Source organism: Tinamus guttatus, unplaced genomic scaffold (genome assembly GCF_059628265.1).
Source record: "Tinamus guttatus ecotype Peru unplaced genomic scaffold, ASM5962826v1 Tinamus_guttatus_pri_ptg000617l, whole genome shotgun sequence".
Taxonomy (NCBI): domain Eukaryota; kingdom Metazoa; phylum Chordata; class Aves; order Tinamiformes; family Tinamidae; genus Tinamus; species Tinamus guttatus.
The window spans coordinates 15,637-28,278 of NW_028289151.1; the positions used below are offsets into that span (position 1 = coordinate 15,637).

Genomic DNA, 12,642 nt, shown 5'->3' on the forward strand with positions numbered 1-12,642 from the left:
AGGGTTCGGGTTTAGGGTTAGGGCTTAGGGTTTAGGATTTAGGTTTAGGGTGTAGGGTTGGTGAGGGTGTAGGGTTGGTTAGGGTGTAGAGTTTGGGGTTAGGGTGTAGGGGTTAGGAATTAGGGTTTGGGTTTAGGGTTAGGGTTGGTTAGGTGTAGGGTGTAGTTTTGGTTAGGGTGTAGGATTAGAGTGTAGGGTCAGAGTTTAGGATTAGGGTTTAGGGTGTATGGTTTAGGGTTTAGGGTTAGGGTGTAGGGTTGGTTAGGGTGTAGGGTTGAGAATTGGGGTGTAGGGTGAGGGTCTAGGGTTTATGGTTAGGGTGTAGGGTTGGGGTGTAGCGTGTCTGGGCACTCACCCGCCATGCAGATGCAGGTGAAGTCCCCGATGCCGGTTAGGGTGTAGGGTTGGTTAGGGTGTAGGGTTGGTTAGGGTGTAGGGTTAGGGTGTAGGGTTAGGGTGTAGGGTTGGTTAGGGTGTAGCGTTAGGGTGTAGGCGCTCACCCGCCATGCAGATGCAGGTGAAGTCCCCGATGCCGGTTAGGGTGTAGGTTTGGTTAGGGTGTAGGGTTGGGGTGTAGGGTTGGTCAGGGTGTAGCGTTAGGGTGTAAGCGCTCACCCGCCATGCAGATGCAGGTGAAGTCCCCGATGCCGGTTAGGGTGTAGGGTTGGTTAGGGTGTAGGGTTAGGGTGTAGGGTTGGTTAGGGTGTAGCGTTAGGGTGTAGGCGCTCACCCGCCATGCAGATGCAGGTGAAGTCCCCGATGCCGGTTAGGGTGTAGGGTTAGGGTGTAGGGTTGGTCAGGGTGTAGCGTTAGGGTGTAGGCGCTCACCCGCCATGCAGATGCAGGTGAAGTCCCCGATGCCGGTTAGGGTGTAGGGTTGGTTAGGGTGTAGGGTTAGGGTGTAGGGTTGGTCAGGGTGTAGCGTTAGGGTGTAGGCGCTCACCCGCCATGCAGATGCAGGTGAAGTCCCCGATGCCGGTTAGGGTGTAGGGTTAGGGTGTAGCGTTAGGGTGTAGGCGCTCACCCGCCATGCAGATGCAGGTGAAGTCCCCGATGCCGGTTAGGGTGTAGGTTTGGTTAGGGTGTAGGGTTGGGGTGTAGGGTTGGTCAGGGTGTAGCGTTAGGGTGTAGGTGCTCACCCGCCATGCAGATGCAGGTGAAGTCCCCGATGCGGTCCAGGCAGGTGGCCTCGTTGCGGCAGGGCCCCGACAGGCACTCGTTGACGTCGGTCTCGCAGCGCGGCCCCGCGTAGCCCCGGCCGCAGCGGCACTCGAAGGAGCCCTGCGTGTTCACGCAGCGCCCAAAGTGCTCGCAGGGGTTGGCACCTGCCCGGGGGGGCGGCCCCGCGGGGGTCAGCGCGGCGGGGACACCCTTGGGTGCCACCGCGCCACGGTGGGACCGGCCGGGTGGAGGGCACTGTGTGGAGGTGGCCTCCCATGCGGGTGTACCCACCACCCATGGGTGTCCTCCAAGCAGAGGTGCCCACCACCTATAGGTGTCCCCCATCCAGGTGTGCCCACCACCCATGCATGGGTGCCCACACCAAGGGTTCCACTCAGCCAAGGGTCCCAAAACTCATGGGTGGCCCCCATTCAAATGTGCCCACCACCCATGGGTGTCCTCCAAGCAGAGGTGCCCACCACCCTTAGGTGGTCCCCCATCCAGGTGTGTCCACCACCAATGGGTGCCCAAAACCCAAGGGTGTCCCCTATACAGGTGTGCCCACCACTCATGGGTGCCCAAAACCCAAGGGTGTCTCCTATCCAGGTGATCCCACCACCCATGGGTCCCTTCCAAGCAAAGGTGCCCACCACCCATAGGTGGTCCCCCATCCAGGTGTGCCCACCACCCGTGGGTGCCCAAAACCCAAGGGTGTCTCCTAACCAGGTGTGCCCACCACCTATGGGTGTTCTCCAAGCAGAGGTGCCCACCATCATAGCACCCATGAGTGCCCAAAACCCAACGGTGTCCCCTATCCAGGTGTGCCCACCACTCATGGGTCTCTTCCAAGCAAAGGTGCCCACCACCCATAGGTGGTCCCCCATTCAGGTGTGCCCACCACCAATGGGTGCCCTCCAAGTAGAGGTGCTCACCATCATAGCACCCATGAGTGCCCAAAACCCAACGGTGTCCCCCATCCAGGTGTGCCCACCACCAATGGGTGCCCTCCAAGTAGAGGTGCCCACCATCATAGAACCCATGTGTGCCCAAAACCCAAGGGTGTCCCCTATCCAGGTGTGCCCACCACCCACAAGCGCCTGCCACCCAAAGGTGCCTCTTCCCCAAACCAACAGCGCCCTCCCCCACCCAAGGACGCTCCCCCACCCAAGGGTGCCCCCCTCCCAAGGGTGCCCGCGCACCGATGGAGCACTCGTCGACGTCCTGGTCGCAGGCGCCGCCGGTGAAGCCGGGCGGGCAGGTGCAGATGGCGCGCCCGTTCACGGGGTTGGTGTCACACACGGCGTCCTCGTGGCACGGGTTGCTGACGCACGCGTCGTCCAGGTGGCACAGCAGCCCTGCCGGGGCACCCATGGGTGTCAGCGGCGCCCCGGGGTGCCACCCGCGCCGGTGGCTCCGGGGTGGGACCTTGGTGGTGGCTTTGGGGTGCCACCATGGGCTATAGGGGCCTTGGGGTCACTCATGTCATGGGTGTCCACTCTATGCCATGGGTGCCCCTACCCCATGTTGGGTGCTTCTGCCCCACTCCATGGGTGTCCACCCCATGCCATGGGTGCCCGTACCGCATGCTGGGTGCTCCTGCCCCATGTCATGGGTGTCCTCCTCATGCCATGGGTGCCCCTTTCCCATGTTGGGTGCTCCAGGGTGCTTCTTCCCCATGTCATGGGTGTCCACCCCATACAATGGGTGGCCCTACCCCATGCTGGGTGCTCCAGCCCCACACCATGGGTGTCCACCCCATGCCATGGGTGCCCCTACCCCATGTTGGGTTCCTCTGCCCCATGCCATGGGTGCCCATCCCATGGCATGGGTGCCCCTTTCCCATGTTGGGTGCTCCAGGGTGCTTCTGCCCCACACCATGGGTGTCCACCCCATGCCATGGGTGCCCCTTCCCCATGTTGGGTGCTCCAGGGTGCTTCTGCCCCATGTCATGGGTGTCCACCTCATGCCATGGTGCCCCTACCCCATGTTGGGTGCTTCTGCCCCACACCATGGGTGTCCACCCCATATCATGGGTGCCCCTAAGCCATGTTGGGTGCTCCAGGGTGCACCCCTGGAGGTCACCTTGGTGACCTTCCCCATGTCATGGGTGTCCACCCCATACAATGGGTGGCCCTACCCCATGTTAGGTGCTTCTGTCCCACACCATGGGTGTCCACCCCATATCGTGGGTGCCCCTACCCCATGCTGGGTGCTCTAAGGTGGCATCTACCCCATGCCAGGGGAGGCCACCACATATCTAGGGTGCTCCAAGCTGCCTCTGCCCTACACCAGGGCACCCCAGGGTGCCTCTACCCCATGCCAGGTGGGTCCACCCCATGCCAAGAACACCCCATGCAACGGGCGCCCACCCCACGCCACCACAACCACCAAGATGCCCCCCACAACCACCATCCCCAGACTCAGGCGGTGGCACCCCAAGGCACCCAGCTCCCCACCGGCACCCAAGGGTGCCCCATACCCGTCTTGCCCATGGGGCAGGCGCAGTAGAAGGAGGCGACGCGGTCGTGGCACGTGGCGCCGTGGAAGCACACGGCGGTGGCGCAGTCGTCGATGTTCTCGCTGCACGCGGCGCCCGTCCAGCCGTTGACGCACACGCACGTGTGCCCGCCCTGCGTGTTGAAGCAGGTGCCCCCGTTGTGGCACGCGTTGGGCTGCAGCTGGCACTCATCAACGTCCTCGGTGCAGAACTGGCCTGGCGGGGACGGGGACAGCGACGTGGGACAGGGGCTGGGTGCACGGATGGGTGCTGGCAACCTGTGCTGGCACCCCAGCCTGGTGCCCACCACGGTGCCCACCATGGTGACCTTCTAGGTGCTGGCACCCCATGCATGGTGCTCGGCACCCAACCTCCTGCCCATCATGGTGTCCATCTTGGTGACCCTCTAGATGACCCTCTAGGTGCTGGCACCCTGTGCGTGGTGCTCTGCACCCAACCTGCTGCCCATCATGGTGATCACCCTGGTGACCCTCTAGATGCCCATCTGGGTACTGCCACCCTGTACATGGTGCTCTGTGCCCACCATGGTGACCAACTTGGTGACCACCTTAGTGACTCTCTAGGTGCTGGCACCCCGTGCATGGTGCTCTGCACCCAACCTGCTGCCCATCATGGTGCCCATCGTGGTGCCCACCTTGGTGACCCTCTAGATGCCCATCTGTGCACTGCCACCATGTACGTGGTGGTTTGCACCCATCCTGGTGCCCATCATGGTGACCAGCTTGGTGACCCTCTAGGTGGTGGCACCCTGTGCATGATGCTCTGCACCCATCCTGGTGCCCACCTTGGTGACCCTCTAGATGCCCATCTGGGTGCTGGCACTCCATGTGTGGTGCTCTGTACCAAATCTGCTGCCCGTCATAGTGCCCATCCTGCTGCCCACCTTGGTGACCCTCTAGATGCCCATCTAGGTGCTGGCACGAAATGCATGGTGCTCTGCACCCAACCTGCTGCTCACCATGGTGCCCATCTTGGTGACCCTCTAGATGACCCTCTAGGAGCTGGCACCCCGTGCATGGTGCTCTGCACCCATCCTGGTGCCCATCCTGGTGCCCATTCTAGTGCCCACCTTGGTGACCCTCTAGATGACTATTTGGGTGCTGGCACCTCATGCATGGCGCTCTGCACCCAACCTGATGTCCACCATGGTGACCAACTTGGTGACCCTCTGGGTGCTGGGACCCCATGCATGGCGCTCTGCACCCATCCTGATGTCTACCATGGTGCCCACCTTGGGGACCCTCTAGGTGGTGGCACCCCGTGCATGGTGCTCTGCACCCAACCTGCTGCCCATCATGGTGCCCACCTTGGTGACCAACTTGGTGACCACCTTAGTGACCTTTTAGGTGCTGGCATCCCATTCATGGCGCTCTGTACCAAACCTTCTGCCCATCATGGTGCCCATCGTGGTGCCCACCTTGGTTACCCTCTAGATGACTATTTGGGTGCTGGCACCCCATGCATGGGGCTCTGCACCCATCCCGGTGCCCACCTTGGTGACCCTCTAGATGCCCATCTAGATGGTGGCACCAAATGCGTGGTGCTCTGCACCCATCCTGGTGCCCACCATGGTGACCAACTTGGTGACCCTCTAGGTGCTGGCACTCCATGCATGGTGCTCTGCACCCATCCTGGTGCCCATCATGCTGCCCATCCCAGTGCACACCTTGGTGACCCTCTAGATGACTATTTGGGTGCTGGCACCCCATGCATGGCGCTCTGCACCCATCCTGATGTCTACCACGGTACCCACCTTGGGGACCCTCTAGGTGGTGGCACCCCGTGCATGGTGCTCTGCACCCAACCTGCTGCCCATCATGGTGCCCATCTTGGTGACCCTCTAGGTGCTGGCACCCCGTGCATGGTGCCCTGCACCCATCCTGGTGCCCACCATGGTGACCCTCTAGATGCCCATCTAGGTGCTGGCACCCCATGCATGGCGCTCTGCACCCATCCTGATGCCCACCATGGTGACCAACTTGGTGAGCCTCTAGATGGTGGCACCCCATGCATGGTGCTCTGCACCCATCCTGGTGCCCATCATGCTGCCCATCCCAGTGCACACCTTGGTGACCCTCTAGATGACTATTTCAGTGCTGGCACCTCATGCATGGTGCTCTGCACCCATCCTGATGTCCACCACGGTGCCCACCTTGGGGACCCTCTAGGTGGTGGCACCCCGTGCATGGTGCTCTGTACCAAACCTGCTGCCCATCATGGTGCCCATCTAGGTGACCTTCTAGGTGCTGGCACCCCTTGCATGGTGCTCTGCACCCATCCTGGTGCCCACCATGGTGACCAACTTGGTGACCACCTTAGTGACCCTCTAGGTGCTGGCACCCCATTCATGGTGCTCTGCACCCAACCTGCTGCCCATCATGGTGCCCATCTTGGTGCCCACCTTGGTGACCAACTTGGTGACCTTCTAGGTGCTGGCACCCCATGCATGGTGCTCTGCACCTATTCTGGTGCCCACCTTGGTGACCAACTTGGTGGCCTTCTAGGTGCTGGCACCCCATGCATGGCGCTCTGCACTCAACCTGCTGCCCATCCTGGTGCCCATCCTGGTGTCCACCTTGGTGACCTTCTAGATGCCCATCTAGGTGCTGGCACCCCATGCATGGCGCTCTGCACCCATCCTGGTGCCCAGTCCTGCACCCATCCCCATACCCGGACCCCCGCACGCCCTGGTGACCCCCGAGCACCCACCTGTCCACTCGGGCGGGCACTGGCAGTTGTAGGTGTTGACGCCGTCCACGCAGGTGCCCCCGTTGAGGCACTTGTGCCCGGGACAGTCGTCCACGTTGACCTCGCACTGCTGCCCCGTGAAGCCTGGGGGCACCCATGGGATCAGGGCGCACCCGGCACCCCCCAAACAGTGCCAAGGACCCCCCATGGGTGCCAGGGAGACCCCATGGGTGCCAGGGACCCCCAGGGATCCCTATAGGTGCCAGGGACCCCCCAATAGGTACCATGGACATCCCCACGAGTGCCAGGGACTTCTATATGGGTACCAGGGATCCGCAAGGACACCAAAAGGCATCAGGGACCCTCCATGGGTGCCAGGGAGCCCCCATGGGTGCCAGGGACCCCCCAGAGATCACTATGGGTGCTAAGGACACTCCCATGGGTGCCAGGGACCACCAGGGATCCCTATGGGTGCCAAGGAAACCCAATGGGTGCCAGGGACCCCCCAATAGGTACCATGGACACCCCCACGAGTGCCAGGGACTTCTATGGGTACCAGGGATCCGCAAGGACACCAAAGGGCACCAGGGACCCTCCATGGGTGCCAGGGAGCCCCCAGGGATCACTATGGGTGCTAACGACACCCCCATGGGTGCCAGGGACCACCTGGGATCCCTATGGGTGCCAAGGAACCCCAATGGGTGCCAGGGACCCCCCAATAGGTACCATGGACACCCCCACGAGTGCCAGGGACCTCTATGGGTACCAGGGATCCGCAAGGACACCAAAGGGCACCAGGGACCCTCCATGGGTGCCAGGGAGCCCCCATGGGTGCCAGGGACCCCCAGAGATCACTATGGGTGCTAAGGACACTCCCATGGGTGCCAGGGACCACCAGGGATCCCTATGGGTGCCAAGGAACCCCAATAGGTGCCAGGGACCCCACAGATCGCTATGGGTGCCAGGGACATCCCCACGGGTGCCAGGGACACCCAGAATTTCCAACTGGTGCCAGGAACCCCCAAGGGATCCAAATGGGTGCCAGGGATTGCCCCACTGGGTGCCATAGACACCCCCATGGGTGCCAAGGACCCCCAGGGATTCCTATGGGTGCCAAGGACCCCCAGGGACCTCCCACTGGTGCCGGGGACCCCTTGGGGTGCCAGGAACCCCCCAGGGGACCCAAATGGGTGCCAGGGACCCCCAGGAACCTCAAAGGGGTGCCAGGGACCCCTGATGGGTGCCAGGGACCCCCAGGGACACCCCATGGGTGCCAGGGACGCCCAAGGACCCCTGATGGGTACTGGGGACCCCCAGGAACCCCAAACTGGTGCCAGGGACCCCCAGGAACACCCCATGGGTGCCAGGGACCCCCAAGGACCCCCTGATGGGTACCAGGGACACCCAGCAGCCCCCAGCGAGCCCAGCCCACGCCGCCCCCGCCCCGAGGGGCCCCGGCGTCCGGGCTCACCGGGCAGGCAGAGGCAGCTGAAGCGGCCGCCGGTGCCCGCGCTGCAGCGGCCGCCGTGGGCGCAGGGCGACGACGCGCAGGGGTCGGGCACCGAGCAGTCCTGGCCTGGGGGCAGGGGGGGGGCACCCATGGGTGCTGGGGTCTCCCTCGGGACCTCCGGGACCCCCTCCCACCTCCCAGGGAGCCCCCAGGGATCCATCCCAGGAGCCCAAGGGCACCCCCCAGGATCCACCTCCCGCCCCACAGGGACCCCCCCCGCAGCACCCCGGGGACCCCCAGCCCCATGGGGACCCCCTAGGGACCAATCCCAGGACCCAGAGATCCCCCCCAGCACCCCAGACCCCATAGGGACCAATCCTGGGACCCTATGGACACCCCCCAACACCCCAGGGACCCCCCCAGCCCCATGGGGACCCCCTAGGGACCAACCCTGGGATGCAGAGACCCCCCCCCCAGCACCCCAGAGACCCCATAGGGACCAATCCTGGGACCCTGTGGACACCCCCCAGCACCCCAGGGACCCCCCAGCCCCATGGGGACCCCCTAGGGACCAACCCTGGGATGCAGAGACCCCCCCCAGCACCCCAGAGACCCCATAGGGACCAATCTGGGGACCCAGAGATTCCCTATGGATCAAACCTGGGACCCAGGGACCCCACAGGGACCAATCCGGGGACCCTGTGGACACCCCCCAGCACCCAGGGACCTCCCCCTGCCCCATGGGGATCCCTTTGAGACCAACCCTGGGACCCCCCCAGCATCCAGGGACCCCATAGGGACCCCCCCAACCCCATGGGAACCCCCCCAGGGATGAATCCTGGGACTCTATGGACCCCCTCCCAGCACCCCAGGGACCAACCCCAGCACCCAGGGACCCCATAGGGACCAACCCTGGGACCCTAGGGACCCCCACCCAGCACCCAGGGACACCCCAGAGACCAATCCTGGGACCGCAGGGACACCCCCCAGATCCCCGCCCCCCCCAGCCCCATGGGGACCCCCCAGGGATGAATCCTGGGACTCTATGGACCCCCCCCCAACACCCAGGGACCCCCTAGGGACCCCCCAACCCCATGGGAACCCCCCCAGGGATGAATCCTGGGACTCTATGGACCCCCCCCCCCGCCCAACACCCAGGGACCCCCTAGGGACCCCCCAGCCCCATGGGGACCCCCCTCTGGACCCCCCCAGCACCCCAGGCCCCCCTTCCAGCCCCATGGGGTGCCCCCTTGGAACCAACCCAGCACCCCAGGGACCCCCCCCCCCAGCCCCGTGGGGACCCCCCAAGGACAAATCCTGGGACCCTCTGGACCCCCCCAGCACCCCAGGGCCCCCCCCAGCCCCACGGGGACCCCCCTCTGGACCCCCCCAGCCCCATGGCCCCCCCCTCACCGCGGAAGCCGGGGGGGCAGGCGCACTCGTAGCGGGGGGCCCCCCCGCGCAGGCTGCTCCGGCAGAGCCCCCCGTGGGCGCAGGGGGACGGGGCGCAGGGGTCCCGCACGTGGCAGCGCTGGCCCAGCCACCCCGGCGGGCACCTGGGGGGGCACCCAAGGTCACCCCCCTCCGAAGGTGTGTGGGGACCCCCATGTCCCTATGGGTGTGGGTGGGCATTGGGGGAACCCAATATGGTTGCGGGGGGGGGGCACCCAGTGTAACCTCCCCAATGGCATGTGGGGACCCCAATGTCCCTATGGGTGCAGGGGGTATCGGGGGACACCACATGGGTGTGGGGTGGGCACCCACTGTAACCCCCCCAATGGCATGTGGGGACCCCCATGTCCCTATGGGTGCAGAGGGGCTTTGGGACCACCCTCCTGTATCCCTATGGGTGTAGGGGGGCTTTGGGGGACCCCACATGGGTGCAGGGGGGCACCCACTGTCACCCCCCCCCAATGGTGTAGGGGGGCATTGGGGGACACCCCCCACGTCCCTATGGGTGCAGAGGAGCATTGGGGGACCCCATATGGGTGTGTGGGGGGGCACCCACTGTCACTCCCCCCAACGGTGTGTGGGGGCCCCCATGTCCCTATGGGTGCAGGGGGCATCGGGGGACCCCACATGGGTGCAGGGGGGCACCCAATGTCAGCCCCCAATGGAGTGTGGGGGCATTGGGACCCCCCCATGCCCCTATGGGTGCAGAGGGGCTTTGGGGGACGCCTCCTGTGTCCCTATGGGTGCAGGGGGACTTTGGGGGACCCCACATGGGTGCAGGGGGGCACCCACTGTCACCCCCCCCCCCAATGGTGTGCAGGGGCATTGGGACACCACCCATGTCCCTATGGGTGCAGAGGAGCATTGGGGGACCCCATATGGGTGCGGGGGGGGCACCCACTGTAACCCCCCCAATGGTGTAGGGGGGCATTGGGGGACCCCTCTTGTGTCCCTATGGGTGCAGGGGGGTTTTGGGGGACCCCACATGGGTGCACTCAATGTCACCCCCCCAATGGCATGTGGGGACATTGGGGTCCCCCGATGTCCCTATGGGTGCAGGGGGGCTTTGGGGGACCCCAGATGGGTGTGGGGGGGGCACCCAATGTCAACCCCCAATGGCATGTGGGGGCCTTGGGCCCCCCCATATCCCTATGGGGCTGGGAGATGGGGGTGGGAGGGGGTGTTTGAGAGGGGGGGTCCCAAGGGGGGGGGGCACCCAAGGTGGGGGAGGGGAAGTGGGGCAGGGAGGAGGAGCCATGGGGAGGGGGCACCCATGGGGGGTGGGGAGAGACCCATGGCGGGGGTGACCTGGGGGGGGTGTCACCTATTGGGAGGGTGTCACCTATTGGGGGGGCCGTTGTCACCCCTTGGGGCCGTTGTCACCCCTTGGGGCGGTGTCACCTATTGGGGGGGTGTCACCTATCGGGGGGGTCCCCATGGGGGTCACGCACACGCAGGCCGCCCGCCCGTCCTCCTGCAGGACGCACTGGCCACCGGCCTCGCAGGGCTCCGTCCCCTCCGGACACGGCAGCGCTGGGGGGGGACAGGGGGGTCAGGGCACCCCCGGGAACCCCGGGAACCCCGGGAACCCCCCACATCATCCTGAGCACCCAAGGGACCCCCTGGAACCCCCAGGACCCCCCAGGAACCCCCACATCCTCCTGAGCACCCCTGGGACCCCCAGGTACCCCTGGGACCCCCGGGAACCCCCCACATCCTCCTGAGCAGCCAGGGGACCCCCTGGTACCCCCGGGAACCCCCCATATCCTCCTGAGCACCCAAGGGACCCCTCCGAACCCCCAGGACCCCCCAGGACCCCCCCACATCCTCCTGAGCACCCAAGGGACCCCCTAGGACACCCTGGAACCCACAGGACCCCCCAGGAACCTCCCACATCCTCCTGAGTACCCAGGGGACCCCCCAAAACCCACAAGACCCCCCAGGAACTGCCCCCAAACTCCTGAGCACCCAGAGGACCCCCAGGTACTCCGGGACCCCCCAGGACCCCCCCACATCCTCCTGAGCACCCAAGGGACCCCCTAGGACCGCCTGGAACCCACAGGACCCCCCAGGAACCCCCCACATCCTCCTGAGCACCCAAGGGACCCCCCGGAACCCACAGGACCCCCCAGGAACCCCCCACATCATCCTGAGCACCCAGGGACCCCCTGGACCCCCCTCCAACACCCCAGGGACCCCCAGAGACCCCCTGGAGCCCCCCACCCGCCTGAGCACCCAGGGACCCCCTGGGACCTCCCGGGACCCCCCCTCATGCTCCAACCACCCCCCAGGGTCCCATAGGCGCCCTGAGCACCCAGGGGACCCCCCGCAATCACCCCAGCACCCAGGGGACACCCCCACCCCCATGGGGTCCCTTAGCAGCCCTAGGACCCCTCGGGGACCCTCAAGGACCCCCCCCCCAACACCCAGGGACCCCCTGAGCACCCTGGGGACCCCCAGGACCCCCCAGCACCCAGGGAAGCCCCGAGCACCCCAGGGACCCCCATGACCCCCCCCAGCACCCAGGGATCCCTTGAGCACCCTGGGGACCCCCCCCCAGGAACCCCCCTCCCTGCCGCCTCCCCCCTCCCTCCCCGGCGCATGGAGGGGCCCAGGCGTCCGGGCTCCCCCCTCCCCCCCCCCCGCCGAGGCTCAAGGCCGTGGGAACGGCGGGGGAGGGGCAGCGCAGCCCGACGGGGTCACCCGGGGTCACCCGAAACGTCACCCCCCCCCAGCCCCCCCGGGCTGCCCCACAGCGGCCAAGGGGCACCCACTGCCCCCCCCTGCGGGGGGAGGGGCTCAGCACCCGGACGCCTGGGCCCCCTCCCAGGATTCCCCTGGGATGGGGGCCCCGGAGCAGGAGGGCCTGGGAGCACCCGGACGCCTGGGCCCTGCTCCCAGCCGCTCCCCTGGGCGCGGAGCACCCGGACGCCGGGGCCCCCCCCGGCTCCGTCCCGGTCAGGGAGCACCCGGACGCCTGGGCCCGCTCCCAAACGCTCCGGGGGGGCCGAAGCACCCGGGCAGCAACCCAGGGATTGGAGCGCCCGGACGCCTGGGCCCCATCCCAGACGCTCCCTGGGGGTTGAGCACCCGGACGCCGGGGCCCGTTCCCACGCGCGGAGCACCCGGACGCCGGGGCCCTCCGCACGGGCTGAGCGCCCCGGACGCCTGGGCCCGCTCCCAAGGGCCGGGGAAGGAGGTGGGGGGGTCCGAAAGCACCGCGGGGGGGTGGGGAAGGGAACCGGACGCCTGGGCCCGCCGGGAGCCGGGAAACCAGTCGAGCAGCGTCGGGCGCCGCGGGGCTGGGTGAGCCGGGAGCAGCCGCGGGTGCTGAACCTGCTCCGCGCACGGGGCGCTGCAGCCGCTGCACCCG

The 12,642-nt window shown here is 66.2% G+C and overlaps 1 protein-coding gene across 1 annotated transcript in view; it reads right to left on the reverse strand.

The window, feature by feature from the left end:
* The window catches only part of NOTCH3 (notch receptor 3), a gene marked incomplete at its 3' end in the record, with an annotated part of 30,364 nt that overhangs the window by 14,698 nt on the left and 3,024 nt on the right, over positions 1 to 12,642 (reverse strand). Inside the window, 7 exon segments of the mRNA XM_088535138.1 lie at positions 1,140 to 1,325; positions 2,361 to 2,516; positions 3,641 to 3,874; positions 6,389 to 6,523; positions 7,839 to 7,943; positions 9,231 to 9,373; positions 10,721 to 10,802. Of these exon segments, the coding sequence (XP_088391264.1) occupies positions 1,140 to 1,325; positions 2,361 to 2,516; positions 3,641 to 3,874; positions 6,389 to 6,523; positions 7,839 to 7,943; positions 9,231 to 9,373; positions 10,721 to 10,802 (1,041 nt within the window).